Source organism: Haliotis rubra, unplaced genomic scaffold (assembly GCF_003918875.1).
Source record: "Haliotis rubra isolate DU_JTF1 unplaced genomic scaffold, ASM391887v1 Scf731, whole genome shotgun sequence".
Taxonomy (NCBI): Eukaryota; Metazoa; Mollusca; class Gastropoda; order Lepetellida; family Haliotidae; genus Haliotis; species Haliotis rubra.
This window is the reverse complement of record NW_025767448.1, coordinates 505,431-524,669: the sequence shown is the minus strand read 5'-3', so window position 1 is coordinate 524,669 and position 19,239 is coordinate 505,431. Positions and strand designations below refer to the sequence as shown.

Below are 19,239 nucleotides of genomic sequence, written 5' to 3'. Positions count from 1 at the left end.
TTGATCACTGGATTGTCTGGTCCAGACTCGATTATTTACAGACCGCCGCCATATTGCTGGAATATTGCTGAGCGCGACGTCAAACTAAACTCACAACCTCACTCACTTAGGTCTGCTGTGTTTCGGTGACTGTTTTCAGTCGCGCACCGCTTTGTTAAAGTTTGAGGTGTTTTGGTCAAATCCAGGTTTTAAGTGAATATTTACCTTTGCCCAGTGTACATATTATTATGATACATATTGATAGTAATTATTGTTGATTACAAGTCCCTGTAGTTGCAACGATATTTAAATCTATTTATTATAAATACATGCTTTTTTTAAAAATATTTCTTGAAATATAGTGACAATACTTTTGAGTTGCTCCCCAGAAAGTACCTTGAGGGAAGTAAAAGCTATGATGTCAATTCCTACCATTAATTCCGCATTAGTTTTATCACATAGCTTTAGGACATTATATTAGTTTACATCACTGTTCTGCAGTCAAAGAACATGTACTTTATTAACTATTAGTGTTTTATGATAAAAGCCCTACATATTTACAACGGGGGTCAACATGTGGCTGAAGGGCAAATGTTAAGTAGTACAAGATGCCAGTGTTATGATTGGGGGAAGATGTTTATTAGTACGAGATGTCAGTGTTATGATTTGGGGTAGGTGTTAATTAGTACAAGATGTCAGTGTTATGCTTGGGGGGCAGGTGTTAATTAGTACAAGATGCCTGTGGTATGATTGGGGCAGGTGTTAATTAGTACAAGATGTCTTTGTTATGATTTGGGGCAGATGTTAATTAGTAAAACATGCCTGTGTTATGATTTGTTAATCAGTACAAAATATCAGTGTTATGGTTGGTTTTGTCCCATGACAGCGATACATTTACTGTTAGACGGGAAAGCAAGAATGAGGTCACACAATGAAACACCTGAATCATGCGTGTTTTCGAAGTTTACTGGTTAAAACGTGGAAGTTTGCTGAAAAAGCTTTTCCTACATATTGTATAAGAGTTCCCGTCGAAATCAGATTATTGACAGATTTAGCCGCGGAGCAAAAGCATTATTTGGGTTGCTAAATATGCGTATGCTTAACCAGCACAGATATGTGGTGATATGTTTTCTAGGAATCACATGGCGCATTGTAAGATTTTCTCGCGAAGATTTAAGTGTTTCTTCTACATGTGGGGAAGTGGTTAGCCTAATGGTTGAAGGGTTTGCTCGTCAGGCAGAAGATCGGGGTTCGATTCTGTACATGGGTACTGTTGTACGTGTTCTGTGATTTTGCCAGTGTTGCTGGTCTCTGGGGGGTTCCTAATCCTTTAATATTGTATTTGTGTTTTTTATCCATATGGTGAAACATAACCAGTGTCATATATATCATATGTGCAAATTTGCATGCGGTCAATTTACACATACACGGGTGTGTATTCCAAGTTATTTCACTAACAATACAAGTTATATTTTCATGTTTAAAAATCACAAGTCAGACTCACAAGGTATCATTCTAACCTGAAAGATGAGGATTTTTATATGTACCTCATTTTGTAAAATAAATTGGTAACATGAGGTCTTATTGTCAACGCTGTCGTCATGGCATTGTCGTGATATGACTATAACGTGTTATTAAACTCACGACTGAAAAATATAACAGCAGTATCTGATAATCAATGGTACCAAGCCTAGAACTTACGTTGATAAGTAACGGGTAAGAGCAAGTTTTAAAATTTTGGTCCAAACGGACCATCATACCCCATCACTGGAATGGAACAGCATGTGCCTCACACAATATCTCAAAAAACAATGGATCACATGCTCGCCTAAAAGGTGGGTGTGCTTGATCATCGCTCATGTGTAGCTGATAGTTGTGTTACTTTTATTTGTCAGGGGACGGCGGGGTAGCCTAGTGGTTAAAACGTTGGCTCGTCACGCCGAAAGCCCGGGTTCGATTCCCAACATGGGCACAATGTGTTAAGCCCATTTCTGGTGTTCCCCGCCGTGATATTGCTGGAATATTGCTAAAAGCGGCGTAAAACTAAACTCAGTCAGTCAGTTTATTTGTCAGAAACAACTTGCAACACACTTTCTGTACAAACATTATGTTTATGATCAAGCGTCTCTTCACATTATTTTTATAGTATATTTCTACTGGAATATAATTCTAAGGTTCTTTCACAGATGAACCTATATCATGTTCGCGGCAAAGGCCTGCATGACACCCCCGATGGACCTAGTGACCTGATCGACAGGGTATAGCATCGTCAGCAGGGTCGTCATGATCCCCAGGTTCATCCTCATCCTGGTGCTCATCCCACTCATCATCACATTTCTGGTTATGCATTTCACAAACATTATGCAACAATGCAGAGGAGGCAATGAAACTGCAGGCAAACTGCATTCTTGCACGACTTATAAGTCTGTGATTGACAACCTTGAAAAAGGTGCTCAGGGCACTCACATGAACCCTTTATTCCGTGGGATGACCTTATTGTGCTGTCTACTTGTATATAGCATCCCTGTCATACACCGCAAACCATTTTCACTGTGTTATCACTTCCTACCGAGAACATCATGCATATGAAAATATGCAAATAATCATTATTATTACGCATGTCTCCAACGAATGTCGGGCGGTGGGGTAGCCTAGCGGTTAAAGCGTTGGCTCGTCACGCCGAAGGCCCGGGTTCGATTCCCCACATGGGCACAATGCCCATTTCTGGTGTCCCCCGCCGTGATATTGCTGGAATATTGCTAAAAGCGGCGTAAAACTAAACTCAGTCAGTCAGTCCAACGAATGTCCTTTGTTTGCAAGGTACATGGGAGTTGTCATTCGTTACAAATCGGCTTTTTCCGTAAGTGCATGAGGACATTCAACGTGTCCCGGAATGACATGACCTGGTCACGGAAGTCTCGGAGCAAGGGTTCAGACTGAATCGCGCCAAATCGTGAGAGGATTAATAAAAACAAGTCATTACTGTTACAGGTGACACGTGAGCGTCAAAACAACCTAGAAACACCCACGGCGTTAAACAACACACTGACATAGTCATTTCCAGTTCATAATAATTCATTAAATGACGTATGCAGATGTACACGACAGCACTAACATATATATGATCGATGAGGACATTTGTTTCGACACCAAACTACATTTCCGACCTATTGATTGACTCGGGTGGGGGGGGTATCTATTGTCATCCAAGGCGCAAAGATAAACTCGCAGGTTGGCTTCATTCGGCTGCACGTTGACGTTGTCTCCACACACGGTGTCGACAGTGCAACATCAACAATGCACGTTGTGTCCACACACGGTGTCGACAGTGCAACATCAACGGTGTACATTGTAAGTGAAACTGTCCCCATCGGTGGATGTGTTGAATTGGAATTATCGTGGTGGACGTTTGGGAGCCCTAAAGGTATTAGCACGTCCCTCTGGGTATATGTAGGTTCCACTGCGTGTACAAATAATAATACCCACATAATTTAACGGATCCAAAGAATTAGTAGCTGCTAAGTGGCGCTGCTAGGCAAACCAGGAATGATTGATTGAGTGAGTGAATATGGTTTTCCGACGCTTTCTAGCAATATTCGAGGAATATCACGGCTTCACACATTGTACCCATGTTGGGAATCGAACCCTGATCTTCGGCGTGGCAAGCGGACACTATAACCATTTGGCTATCCCACCGCCCCTGACACCAGTATTGAAATCTGCATATTATGAAAAGTATATAATGAAACAGTGATAACTGACGTGGAGAGAAGAAGTACATGGTGTTTGAATTATTCACGGATTGCATTGAACAATTACAAGCTCCCGACAATATATCAGTTCTGTTACAAATTTGAATGTAATGCTGAAAAAGGTTCCTTGGGTTATACTCCTATCATTAAGAGGAGCCTGTAGGAACAGTGTCATCAATCAATGGATCAGGTACACCAAACTACGTTATAACGAACTCACGGATATAACGAACTGACTCTATGTGCTAACACTGACAGTATTCTTCAGTCGAAATCCTTATATAACGAACGTACTAATATTTGTGGTCCATTTGTTCCTTATAACCGATAGGGGCGGTGGGGTAGCCTAGTGGATAAAGCGTTGGCTCGTCACGCCGAAGACCCGGGTTCGAATCCCCACATGGGATAGCCCATTTCTGGTGTCCCCGCCGTGATATTGCTGGAAAATTGCTAAAAGCAGCGTAAAACCAAACAGTCAGTGAGTCAGTTATAACCGAAGTTAACTGTTGTAGCTTTTATGTCGGAAGACGGACATGGTTGTTTCAGTTAATGAATCAACAGAAGAGAGTGAATGCTATTGTAGACGCACCCAGCAACCATCCAGATGTGTATCACGGGGGCCTGTGAATGTTCAAGTCTGGACCAGGCAAACCATAGCCAAGAGCTGTAATTGAGAAACAAAGGACATTCTCTCACGAGTGAGTGAATGAGTGTTTGAGTATGGTTTTACGTCGCCTGTAGCAACATTCGAGCAATAACTGTTAGCATTAGGGGAATCGAACATAGGTCTTCAGCGTGACGAGCTGACACTTTAACCATTATGCCATCTCACGAAGCAGAACGTAAGCTTTTTATCCTTTTGATTATTTCAATCGTAAATTTAATAAATTTCCTTGTTTTAGATAACAGCATACAAAAAACATATTATCTGTACCCATCGACCAAAAATGTTTTACATATCCATTTTCATGACGTTTCTGTCTGTTGGAAAATATTTCAACAATTGAACAGGTTTATCGTTGAGCATTCTGCTTATGTTATATGTATATGATGAGTTTTCCGAATGATACATTCTCAAGCAGTTTTGGTACTGTTAAACATTCCAAGAAAGTGTCACCCTTTCAGAGTCAGTACCATCCCTCGTGTACATTAACACAGTTCACCAAACCAAGCTGGGGAGTATGCATATGTGGGTTAGTATTCAGTCTGTGTCTTTGCTCTTATACATTTATTGATTTATTGCTAATATGACACATATGTTTAGCCAAAGCAAATATTATCAATGTTTTGGTTTAGTTTTGTTGTTCTTTGTTTAGTTTTACGCCGCACACAGCAATGTTCCAACTATATGGCGGCGGTCGGTGAATAATCGAGTCTGGACCAGACAATCCAGTGATCAACAGCATAAACATCGATCTGCGCAATTGGGAACCGATGACATGTGTCAACCAAGTCAGCGAAACTGACCACCCGATCCCGTTAGTCGCCTCTTACGACAAGCATAGTCGCCTTTTGTGGCATGCATGGGTTCGAAAGCTTTCGAAGTGTCGAACGGCAGAAACATATGTACGAAACGTAAGCGTATCAGAAGACGGAACAGATGTATTGGAATGTAATGGAAGAGGACAATGCCCTATCAGGTGGAAGCAGTGCCCTGGTTTTATGTCCTTTGTTCTCTAGGTCGTCTGGACCACTATGAATGAGTCAGTCTGTTAGTGCGTGAGTGAGACCGTGAGTGAGTGAGGAAGTGAGTGAGTTTTAGTAATATTGAAGCAACGTATGAAGCTGGGGGCACCAGAAATGAGCTTCACCCACTGTACTCATGTAGGAAATCAAACCTGGGTCTTACGGTGACGAGCCAACACTTGAACCAGTAGGCTATACCACTGCCTCGTCAAAACGACTGATTTATGGATTCAAACTGATGGAGTGAGTGAGTGAGTTATTGTTTAACGTCACATCGGCAATATTGCAGCTATATCGTGACGATCAAACTGATGGAAGTCATCAAATCAAAATTGCATAGATCGATGCTTCGATCCATCAGTCACTGAACTGTCTGGTCCAGACTTGAATATTTACAGATTGCTGTCATATAGCTGGAATAATGCTGAGTGCAGCCTTGAACAACAAACAAAAGCTGAATACAGGCAACCAACATGTTAGGAATTGACAAATATACTATTCACACTTTGTTAAGGATCACAACAGTTTACAACTTTACTTAAACATAGATTCGTAATTTTAAATTGTATCCATTCAAAACTGGATAAATAATAATAGGGTAACCCCTCTTTAGGCAAACAGTCACCTTAACCTTATGCACTTGATACATGAATAACCATAAAAATGGTTTTCCTGGCACCAATCAACCATTTTGCAAACCATGGAATGAGTCTGACAAGTACACAACACCTGTCAAAAGCAGGTATGGGATCCACAAGATGAAATGACATACTGAAACCAAGGATCCATGCTTACAATAAGCTTAGATATTTAAACCAAATTTGATCCCACATCATAATTTTCTGTTGAATCCATGATTTGATCCTTCGCAAATTGTGAATACTATATTTTCCTGAACCCAAACACAGTTATGACTCAACAATAATAGGGGTGAGGTCAAAAGATGTTTATTTACAAAATGATCATCTTCCTTTGATTGAAGGACATTGTACATGTTACAGACACCCAACAATCACCAACACAGATCATTTCCAGCACTTCAGTTGTCACAGAATTTAAATGTAAATTCTGAAACAAGATGAACAGATGGAACATCTCCAATTCTGGTGACTTTTCTCCTCATTCTGGCACATTTTTATTAATTCTCAATACTTCTTAACAGGCAGATTCTGTTGGATAGAAACAAGTCCAAACCCTCAAACGAAACCTAAGTCTTCTGCATTTGACTAAGCAAGCACCATCCACACCTTGCCTCAATGATTTAAGCTCTTTTGAGGACAAATTTCAAACGTCAAGTCCTTTTGAAGCATGACCTGACACGTTAAGGCCTATTGAGGCCTGACCTCAAAGAAAAAGGACTTTTGTAGGCTGACCTCAAGATTCCGCTTCCTTTGAAGACATGCCTTAAAGGACAAAGTCTTTTGAAGGCAGACCACAAACATCAAGGCTTTTTTAAAGCAAGAAGTATAATGAATTTGTAGGCTGGCCTCAAAAGTCAGGTTCTTTAAAGCTAGGCCATAAATGTCCAGGTGATTCAAGCCTTTGAGAAGCTTGTAAAAGCAGCCTATTGTTGCTCTATTTCCCAGAAGTAGGTTGTATTTTTCCAGAACATTGTCAGATCAGATTTACAAAATATGGTGAGTATGACATTACTTAATTATAGTCCATATTCTACTCACAGACACCCAGACTTGGACTCGACCATTCACAAATGCTAGGCTCAAACTTGTGTCTTTTGTATGAGAAGCATGATACCTCAAAACCCCTTAATGTCCTAAAGTTTTTGAACTTCTAGCAAAAATGAAAACTGATGTCTGTCAAACATAATCAAATCATGAAAATATCCCAAGACCGTTTGTCTCTTCCAATCACTGTGATTTACCTAAATCCCAACAGAAGCATTGATTAGATCACCATTTAATGACCCAATGCTACTGTCTGTTGTAGTATGAAGTATTGTGTGGATGATCTGTACAATGAAATAAATATCAACAATTGTCCAGCATGCACTGCCATCATTTCCTGCCTTTCCTTCGTAACGACTGACCCTCTCCTGAGAAGGCTTCGAAGTTCTTGTCATCCTTGTCCTGGCAAAGAAAGAATTGAGAATTTGGGAGTTCAAACATATCAATGCCAGAGCATAACCATATCTGGTTAAACAAATCTAAAACAGATATATGTAGGCAAAACAGCAGTGAATGGTTCACTGATGACCAATGATGACACCAGGTGTTTGTACAAATGTTAAGAGGTGATGGGAGGTGAGGTGAAATTGGGTTTAACGTCGTGCTTGAGAATATTTCGCTCATATGACGCCGTGCATGCTTGTGTATGTGGATGTATGGCTGCTTGTACTATCCCAGACTGAAGCTGGTTTTATAGTGCTAGCCCACTGAGATACCATGCCACAGTGAAGCATGAATACCCTACTCAGACACATTATACTGACTCCGAGCCGACCAGTCCTCGTTGTACCCATTAATGCCGAGCACCAGGCAGGGACCAACAAGTACCATATTTTAACATCTTTTGGTATGACGTGGTCGGGGATCGAACCTGCGACCTTCCGCTCTCCGGGCGGACGCTCTCACCACTACACCACGGAGGCGGTCAAAAATGTTAAGAAATGTATACAAGATCATCATTGTGGGATTAATCATGTCATTATTCAAGGTCTAAAACCTTATACTGGGTTTGGATAACAAGGTGGCTACCTGTATGACACAGCGATCCTTGTCTTTATTTTAATATTATTATTTTAATAAGTCAATAAAAGTTCAATTCAATGACAAAATCTTGTGAAGAATGAAGAGACTGGTAGATTAGTTGAAATAATATTTAAAATCAAAAGCCAGTACCTACTATACACTGAGATACTTTACTGACAGGTACAGGTCTAGCTGTGTTTAGTGAGTGAGTGAGTTTAGTTTTATGCCACACACAGCAATATTCCAGCTATGACGGCAGTCTGTAAATAAAGTCTGGACCAGACAATCCAGTGATCAACAGCATGAGCATCTATCTATACAACTGGGATACGATGATTGTGTCAACTAAGTCAGCGAGCCTGACCACCCGATCCTGTTAGTTACCTCGTACAACAAGCATAGGTTGCTGAAGATCAAAGCATGGGTTGCTGAAGATCAATTCTAACCTGGATCTTCAAGGGTCCTGTGTTTAGTGGTACACCAAAACTGCTTTGCATGTGTCAACGTCTTCAGGTCAAGTCTTTCCATGTGAGTTACAAAATTAATCAATCAACCTGACAAATATATAACGAAATGTTACGATAACTGCAGGAATGGATTTCCCTGCCACACAGAGGATGGACTTACGTCTGCGCTCCCATTGGCTACTGGCCTGGAGGTTCTGATGAATGTCAAGGTCCCTCGTTTGTAGCTGTAGTTTGGAATACCTCTGAAATATACCACAGATTAAAGGAACACGAAATATTCATTGTCGTCCATGGAAATTTACTATTTAATCTGAATACCTCTAATTCATTCTGAGTAAAGTATTCACCCATATTCTAGGTTTATTTGGGGTCTTGGGACATTGAATATGTGCAGAGTGAAACCTGTGTCTCTAGCATGAAAAGCTTACACTCTTACCCTTTCCGAATTGCTTGATTTAAACAGATCCTTGGTTCAATTGTCAGAGCTGAAAGTTCATAAGAAACTGATTCAAACTAAGGGAGCTAACTCCTGACCTGGTTGGGGCACTGTTTGATGCTACAGCCGAACTGTCTGTTCCTTTCTTCTTTCCATCAAGACGGTTACCTTGGCCACTGAAAGCCTGCATTGATAGAACCAAACATAAACATCATCAGATTGGTAAGGATAAACAAGATCTCCCTCCTGCACATTTCTATTAAATAAATTGACCAATCCCTAAATAATGTGTTTTTCCTCTTTCATATAACATTCAATCATTGCAACTCTATCATGCAAATCTACTCACTCTGAAGGCGCTGTCTACAGCATCTGCACCAGTGTCCATTTCCTGAAAAACAAAGTCAAACATTCAAACACTATTATCCTTAAGAGTCCAGGGCCTTGATGCACAAAGCGTTCGTAATGTTACAACTGGTCTATTGTTTATCAAAGGCTTACCAATGCCGTAGAACAATGAACATTTTGTGGATGTGAGTGAGTGAGTGAGTGAGTGAGTGAGTGAGTGAGTGAGTGAGTGAGTGAGTGAGTGAGTGAGAGTGAGTGAGTGAGTGAGTGAGTGAGTGAGTGAGTGAGTGAGTGAGTGAGTGAGTGAGTGAGTGAGTGAGTGAGTGAGTGAGTGAGTGAGTGAGTGAGTGAGTGAGTGAGTGAGTGAGTGAGTGAGTGAGTGAGTGAGTTGAATGTTTAATCCTGCTTTGGACATGTGCTACAGGATTTCAGGGTGATTGTTAGGTGTTCCCTCGTCATGCCGTAGACCTGGGTTGATTTCCAACATGTGTACAATGGTAAAGCCAGTTTCCGGTGTTCCCTGCTGTGATTTTGCTGGAACATTGCTAAAAAAACGCATAAAACCAAACTCATTCACTCACTCTCTTCTACAGGATTTCTGTTTCACATCAGCTTGCCTTTGGGGGAAAAGGCACAATGACATCAAATTGGAATTTGACAAACAAAATGGCCAAAAGTCAATTTTTGCATAAGGGCCTTAACTCTGCACAGTTACACTTTAAATATATATACGGTTTGTGCTGTCAGTAATTTGTTTCAGGTGTGTCATGCAGAGCTCCACAAGTTTCACGAGGCACTGGAGTTTCAACACACTGCACACTTTCACACAAAAAACATACTCCACCTGACTACAATAGTGACAATGCATCCGATGAACGTGTCTACCCCTGTAACCATGGATACGAAACTCACCTCTCCATCTGTGGCGAGAGATTCCTCCTGCTTCTGGGAGCGTGGTTCCTGGTAACCAACGGGCGGGGCAAAGTCTACCTGTACACAACACACAAGCAGAACTAGGCTACAATAACCACAATATGTTTTAAAGACTATTTTCCTTTTTTTGTAGTGTTCCTGAATTTCATGACATTTTTATATTTAATTCAAACCCATCAGCAGACAGATATGTTAATGGTGCTGACATTTTATTGAAATCATCAACAGGACCATGTGTGGTAATACAATTATTGGCATGCTGAACACTGGAACATAACTAAATTAACTGAATGTGAATTTCCTTAACATACTTTGGGGGAAACTTAACATGTATCTCTTAGTAAACTGATAGAGAACTAAACGTAAATCTCTTTAAACAAATGTTCATGTGACATGAAACTTAATATGACATATCAAAGTAAAAAATCTAACCTAACAGCCCAGCTTCAATATGGCTTGTTGTTGCATTCTAATGCGACAACTGTAGTACTATCTATATGCCCCACCTGAATGAGCTACCAAAATGAAGTTCTATTCTACACCCTATCATGACAATATGTCCTTTAATGTCTTCAGACTACTAACACATACAAGCATCCGGACAATCATTTATTACCATTATTATTATTATCATTATTATTATTATTATTCTTAAGGTATGAAACATGTTGGTGTCGGGACTACCAGAGATGCCAACCCTAATTTAGCCCAATTAGTATTTTGGCCAAAAACTGATGCAACAGTTAGTTTTGGGGCCAAAATTTGTATGAACTTTTCCAAAGAATGTTCATATTTAATAAAATATGTATACATATTCTAAGAACTTTTTATTAACATTGTACTCCACTAAATCCATAGTAAGTATCCACAAATAGCTTGTACTGAATAAAATGTGGATGAAATTTATTGTGTATGCTATTTCATAATTTAATTTAATGTATTTTTAAAACAATTCATAAATTGTTACTGCTATCGTGGTCGCATATTTTGTGTTGTTTTTTTCGTAACAAATATGATAAAATGGTATGGGTTGGCATCTCTGGACTCTCTGCACACCTGTCTGACTCAACGTTCACGTTTATCCTGAAACTACAGGGAATATGACCATTAAGGGACACAGATCCTCTTCACAGAAAGAATAAGAAGACTCCATGACAGGAAAACATCATGTTAACTTAATTTTAAACCATGTGAAATATGCATTATGTCGATGCGGACATAAAATCTCCAAATCATCATCCACTTATTGCCCAATCTGAAAGCATTATCTTAAAACAGTTCAGATGATTGATGTTTGGTCAAAGTTCATTCACTTCAACTTGGTCAGGTCAATCTGTGGAATTGGATATAAGCTGTGGATGGTGTTAATAACCACCCCTTTAGTCAATATTCAAACCACTTTTTTTAGCTCTCTTAGCGCTAAGATGGTCATAAGTGCCATACCCTAACATTGACTTACGACTATCTTTGCGCTAAGATAGTCATAAGTGCCATACCCTAACATTGACTTACGACTATCTTTGCGCTAAGATAGTCATAAGTGCCATACCCTAACATTAACTTACGACTATCTTAGAGCTAAGACAGTCATAAGTGCCATACCCTAACATTAACTTACGACTATCTTATCGCTAAGACAGTCATAAGTGCCATACCCTAACATTAACTTATGACTATCTGAGCGCTAAGACAGTCATAAGTGCCATACCCCAACATTAACTTACGACTATCTTAGAGCTAAGAGAGCTTCAAAATTCTAGGCCCTGGACTACCAGAAGCGTGTACTTACATTCATGTCACATTCAATGATGGACACTGCAGTACCGGGCTTGGTTTCCAGGACACACAACTCATAGATCTGAAATACAGACATCAAGGAATTGTACAGACACAGTTGGCACTATTACAATAGCAGGTGTGTTTGTTATCATTAGGGCTGCAACGATTCACTCAGACCTCGATTTGAATTGATTTTCGATACTGGACCCTCGATTCGATCATTTTTTATTCGATTCTTCATACAAGTAAAAATATCATATTTCATTTAACAGAGTCGTCTTTTTAGGGGGAAATCCATCGTCCGTTGTCAACCAATCACGTTTCGCCTTATTTCAGAGCTCGAAACTGCTTGAGTTGGACTTCTGGCTGTGTGTAAATTGTTTACGTAGGTATTCAAAAATCGAATCGAAACTCGAAACTAAGGTGTCAGATTCAATGAATCGAACCGAATTGTTGCAGCCCTAACAGTCATATAGGACCATTCATAATTTATGGCTTGGGAGTGCGGGTGGGGTAGGGGTGCAGGTAGTTTGGGGGTGTGTGTGATGATGATTTCTACGGAGAACCATGTACAATGTGAATGACCACCATGCATGTAATCAATGATACCCACACAACCATAGTTTTTTTTTACTGAAAGGATTTTTGTAACAGAGCTAATAACAGATCTTCTGATATTGTTCTGATGAGAATATTTTGCTTTTTTGCTGTGAATCTAGAGTGATAGAAGGAAAGACACCACACCACATATCATTCACTATACAGCCCTAATGGCCAGAATATGAAGGACACTTGTCACTCACTTTGTCGTTGTATTTGATGGCGACCACATCTCCTTTCGTTAAACACGCAAAGTTCCTCAGAGCATTTTCAAGTCTGTACATAACAGTTAAGGAGACAAAGCTGGCATCTGTTTATCACATGATTGACATTCACAATCACCATAAGTCTGTGGAATTGGTAAAATTAGTAAATTTGATGGTGATAACCGATTCACTCTCATTAACAATTACCTAGAGTAATAAATCCGCTGTGGTGTATAAATTAACATCCTACAGGACTCAACTCAAGGAACTTAATGTGACATGTAGCTGTTGCATGAACATACAGTTGCCAGATACTAAACCAATTGTATCTGCCCCATATATTTTTCACAGTCGAAACTAGTGTTGGGAATTGGTGTAAATCTCATAATTGATGATTGGTTCATCACAACCGATCAATCATCGAAAATAATTGGTTAGCGTCATTTATCAAATTTTCCTGGTTATGTTTGTTAATGCACAAAAAATAAAGAAAAAACATGTAGTTCTCTCGGGTTTTTTCGCAAATTGCACAAAATGCATTTGCAAATTTCACATCTTTAAAGGATGACTAGTGTGTTAGGAACATACATTTCCTGGAGTTGTTAAGATAAATTTAATCAGGACTTGGAACGAGCTTATAGTGCTTATGCCATGTCGAGACAAAATCAACTTTTTTGAAAAATATTGTTATTGCCAACAAGTGTCCCAAAATTGTTTGTGTTCGATTATGAGAAAACATGATCGATTGTTTGTTCGTTTTGTCATTGCGACCAATCTTCGATTATTTCAATTAATCGGACCACCACTAGCTGAAACACAGGTCGGTCTTTTGCCTTTGTCATATCAATTACTGAAATGCTGCTGTAAAACATAACAGGAACACAAGCTTTAAGTACCATAGTTTCATGTTAATCTTACCGAAGTATGACAAATAACATATCAACAATACAAATGTTCAGATCTCAAAGAGACTGAAAGAATATTGACAACAGTGGGCTATGAACGATAAAAAAGAAAAAATACAAGCCATTTCAAATATTTTCCACTTACGTCTGGGGCGGTGGAGTAGCCTAGTAGTTAAAGCATCCACTCGTCACATCACCACATGGGTACAATGTGTGAAGCCCATTTCTGGAGTGACCCACCGTGATATTAATAATAATAATAATAATGTGTCCATTTATATAGCGCCAAACTCCACACTAGGTATGCTCATAGCGCTAACAATCAAGGCACAGCACATTTTTACCCCGGATAACCCAAGCTGCCTGTTAGGCGCTAGAAGGTTATAGTCATATGACTTTTTTCCACCGGGTACCCATTTTCCTGCTGGGTGAACAGAGACAATTTTGAACGAACTCACTTGCCTAAGGTGAGACCATATGTGTCACATGTGCTTCGTTGTGGGGCAGGACTCAAGTCCTAGAAACTCTCAGAAGTCAAGCTGCCAAACACGGTCACCCATCCAAGGACTCTCCGAGCTTGACGCTGCTTAACTTCACCGATTTGTGACCTGAGCTTTGAGCACAGGACCACGCGCCACCACTATTGCTGGAATATTGCTAATAGCGGTGTAAGGCTAAATTCACTCCCACTTGTGTCTCGATCTTTCACAATACCAGAATTTCACATCAATGTGCACGTTTCACAACTTTATAAGAGTATAGAAGTATTACATGTATCTGGTTGGAAAGGATACACAGCTTTTGGATTGGTGATGTCGAGGAAGTCGACGGACTGAGGCTGGAATTTGGCAAAGGTGGCAACTGAGAGAGAAACATTCTCTATCTGTATCAGCCCACCCTCATCTAACAGAAGGTTTCTCATCATCTGAAAAAGGTAAACAAGTTTCCAATTATCTGAAATATGCAAATAGGATTCTGATAATGCTGCTAAATTAATTGCAAAAATAGACAGTGAATTACTAAAAACACAAAGACCTTGGTTCTGATATCAATAACATCTGTCCTCTGAAGGAAATGGAAATATGTCTGTAGTCATCTGGAATTAAGCGAATCCAGGCATAGCTAAAGGGACATAACTCTGTTCAGAGACAACTCTGCATCCAAGACACAAACTTTGAACAACAAAATCTGAAGATATTTGAGAAAAGAATCATTACTGACAACATGACTGTATATTTTCCCCCTCAGCTTGTTAAAGGCCTGACATATTCTGAAAGTCTGTGAATAAACACTTGGCTGCCGTTGTACAAAACAAGTTAAAGGAGTTACGAGCACTAGACTGCCTTGTACAACGGTACCCTGGTGTTTAGGAAGGTCGTCAACTCAGAGTTTATTGGAGGTATGAGCTCAATGTTTAAAGGTCAGTGTTCCCTACACTTTTGAAATTTAATTGCCTATCCATTCTGCCAAACGTTTGACCTGAAATGAATTCAAGGTTACTCAAGGCTGTTATATTAGCTGACAAATCACTCCATCTTTGAGCGTCACTCACCCAGTATGGGATGTATATCCGGCCCTCGTCTGCCACAAACTCCAGCACGCCACAGTGCGTCTCTCGGCCATGCTTCTTGTTGGTCAGTTTGAACAACATCGGGTACTGAATGTTGAGACGAGCTGCAAACAAACACACACACTGACACTGCAGCACAAGATGATTCAGGATTGCAGATAATCTTGAAGCCATTGAGTATTCATTCACATAAGATCATGGTTAGCATTCATACGTGGTACTTGATGGTTGTCCTTGGTCTGTCAATACATTGTTTCTCCCCTTTGTACTGTCTATTGAGTTTTGTACACCAATGAGGTCTACTCAAAATACTTTTGGGAAAACATTAAATTAGTTTTACTTGATTTGTTGCCTAAAAGTGTGAATCCAGGTCTCAATTTCACAAAATGAAACCTATTTGCACCTGATGAAACCTTAGGGGCCATTCATAAATTATGGCTCAGATGGGGGAGTGATGATGATTTTAAGGGGAAGGGGTTCAGCAATTATGTTCTGGGGAGGTAGGGGGTCATCAATTTTGTACACATATATTGGGGCTGGGGGTGGTCAACAATTTTGTACATAAAGATATTTAAAATTTATCCTTAAAAATTATTGGAAGGGGTGGGGTGGGGTGGGTGCATTGATTTTGTACATGTTATTATATGCAGGTGTGTGTGTGTGTGTGTGTGTGTGTGTGTGTACTGTCACATACGTCGTACGTAAATTTTAACGGGGTCATTCACATTGCACATGCTTCTGCATAAAAATCATCATCACCCCCATGCCGTAAATTAGGAATGGTCCCTTAGGTAAGATTTTGCATATTTTCCGTGATCATCCATCTGATATGGATGTCAGATGTTTCATTGTTTTACTATTCTATTTTCATCGAAGCCAAAGTAAGTCTATTGTCTATCATGTTCACTCACAAAACATTCTAATTGTGTACTGTTGTGTATTTGAATCCTATACACTTCTAAGGCCGTGGCCAAACAGAACACAATAAACCATGTTGAGAGTTTACTCAGGAAGTGGGGTTTACAAACAGGGGTCCCCAGAGGATGCAAATATAATCAGCTTGACGCTACCGTCACACAAGGCTGCAGGAGTTGTCTCCCATATAAGTATCTACCATACATGTCCATACACTGCATGTACATGATCATGCATAACAACAGACATTGTCACAAATGTAAGTGTACATGTATTCTTGCTGGCTGGCATTCAAGGTTCAAGAAAAAAAATTTCAAATGCTATTCCTCTCTGCGTTTTAATATATGACAATATCTGTTTGAATTGTCTTCAATGTTGTTTGATGCTACAGACAGCTATTCTAGCTATATGATGGCTGTTTATAAAGACAGGCAAGTGATTGACATCATGAGCACTGATTCATGCATTTGGGATACTATGACGTGCATCAACCAAGTCACAGAGTCTGACCACCTGATACAGCCACCAGTACAGGCAGCTGGAAAATGGCATTGATTGTCGTCACACATCTGACTTCCAAATATGATCTGGGAGCAAGTCTTTATAAATCAAATTCAATGAAGTTGTAATATCAATGCTAAATTAACAATTCACTGCCACAGGAATGTGTAGACATTATTGCTCATAACCAAACATTCTGCAGCTCATTTCAGACTTAAAATTATTTTGTTTGTTTTTTTGTTGTTTATGGCCTATTCAGCAATATTCCAGCAATATGACAGTTATGGTTATGGGTGAGTGAGTGAGTTAAAATTTTACATCGCACCGGCAATTTTACAGCCATATAGCTATGAAAACAAGGCAATCATTTAAAAATATCTGTCAACAAAGGACAGCTAAAATAGATGGGTATATCACAATTGTAAAATAAAACCAACCTGGCCATAATTAAAATAAGAAGACAGTAGATTCAATAGATTCATTGTTACCAATTAAAAGCAGGTTATAAACCACTAACAACCAAAGTTTTACCACCTTACTGGGGATCAAGGGGACTTACAGTGCTTTTTGGCTTCCTACATGATTTGCCCAGCAGGATAACCAGATAAAGGGAGAAACCTGCTTGTTTGTCAAGATTTTTTCTAGTCTCACCATGTTTAGGGCATCATCCAGGATCAAGAAGTTTGTATTAACATATAATATTCAAATTCTCAATTCATTATTTTTATACTGCTAGGAAAGTTAGTTTTACAGTTAATAATATTCTAGTATTCTATTTGTGAAGTATCATTTGACAATCGTTCACCTGACCTTTTTCTGATACTTCTTCCCTTGATAATTTGTAGATATTGACACCATTAGAAAAGATGGGTTTTTTGTCTGACCAATTCAGTGGACAGTCTGGACATCACTACAGAACAAACTCACAATGCACAAAGCAGTTGAATATACTCACTGAGCTGATCGAGAGCTGAAGGTGGCATTATAACTGAAAACACAACAGACAAGATTAAATCCATGTCATATGAATCAAGACAATCTTACCTATATAAACCTCTACGGTATTCATGAGTACGGCTGATGCATATTGTAACACAGTTGCAGAGACATTAGTATTGAAAGTCATAAATTTTAAAATTGAAATTTCAAAAAGTGTTAGAATAAAAATCCTGTTGTGATAATTGATAACAATAATATATTTTGTTTGTTTCTTCTCTTAATAAACCGAACTGTTTGTAAATGTCAGAAACTCACTTTTGCCTCCCCTTTCCACATCCTCTCTGTCTCCCAGCATCGTGACGGAGTAGCATCGGTAGGTGGTCTGGAATGGGCGACCCACCTCCGGAAACATATGTCCAAAACCAAACTGATGATGAAATGAATATTGAATAACTAAAATTGATGCTCAGTATATTGGTAAACTGTACATCTTACATTTTATAATACAGTTAGTTATTTATATTGCGCCGGGTTGCCAGGCCATGAAGGTCTGCTTAAAGGGCGATTTAGAAGAAAACACCTCTGAAACTGTGAAAGTGAAGCACAGTATTCAATAGCATGATGCTAGAAAACCTTTGTCATGTCTGTCTTTGTCTGTCATGATCACAATCTACCTTTGCCTTTCATGTCCACAGTCTAAATTTGTCTACCATGTCCACACACTACCTTTATCAAATCCACAATCTACACCTGTTAACTCCACAGTCTTACTTACCTGTGTCAGTTACATAGTATACACGTGTCTGTCATGTACATAGTCTACCTCTGCCTGTAAGGTCCACAGTCAAAATTTATGTGCTATGTCCATAGTCTGCTTTGATTAGTCCATACGCAACCTTTGTCAAGTCCAATGTATACATTCGTCTGTCATGTCCAGTCTTCCTTTGATTGGTGGCCCAAAGATATTGACACCCAACTTTGTCCATGTATGTTCCAAGATAGGTTATGAAATAATTGTGTAACAAAAAACCCAGTAAATATCATAAAGATCTTGTGTAAACACTGAAATCTAAAATCATCATGCTTAGAGTGTGTTTACAGTTACAAAGTGACATAGGTGTCATAAATAGAAAGAAGACATAAAGGACATTAGAAACTTTTACTTGTTCTATGTTTGTGACATGAACAAGACTGGTGGCAGCACATTTCACAATATGTTTAACCTACTGTGCAACGTCTGAAATCATTTCTCAAGAAAGTCAGTTAGTTATTTTCCTAGATCTATCACATAAGCTAGAACCCCGGCTTTAAACATCTGTGTGTATACACTTTAGCGAATGACGACCAGTTAGTGACACGTACCATTTTCCAATCCGTGATAGAACTATTACTCGTTATATTAAGACGTGAATCACATATGCAATGACACTGCTTAACAGCTGAACAGGAAGTAAACAGTACGCACGCACAATCCCGGCGATATGTTTGTTTACTTCCGGTTCAACACTCACATAT

General features: G+C 39.4%; 1 protein-coding gene across 1 annotated transcript; it reads right to left on the bottom strand.

Moving 5' to 3' along the window:
* Window positions 1-6,348: 6,348 nt before the first annotated feature.
* Window positions 6,349-19,190, bottom strand: LOC124259652 (ubiquitin recognition factor in ER-associated degradation protein 1-like). Its single transcript, XM_046693831.1, has 12 exons — window positions 19,087-19,190; window positions 18,040-18,151; window positions 17,741-17,773; window positions 15,352-15,473; window positions 14,594-14,724; window positions 12,892-12,964; window positions 12,099-12,167; window positions 10,289-10,366; window positions 9,378-9,419; window positions 9,127-9,212; window positions 8,753-8,834; window positions 6,349-7,504 (listed from the first exon to the last, which is right to left on the bottom strand). The coding sequence occupies exons 1-12, from the start codon at window positions 19,087-19,089 to the stop codon at window positions 7,433-7,435; spliced, it is 903 nt and encodes a 300-aa protein (XP_046549787.1). The 5' UTR covers window positions 19,090-19,190; the 3' UTR covers window positions 6,349-7,432.
* Between the last annotated feature and the right edge of the window lie 49 nt (window positions 19,191-19,239).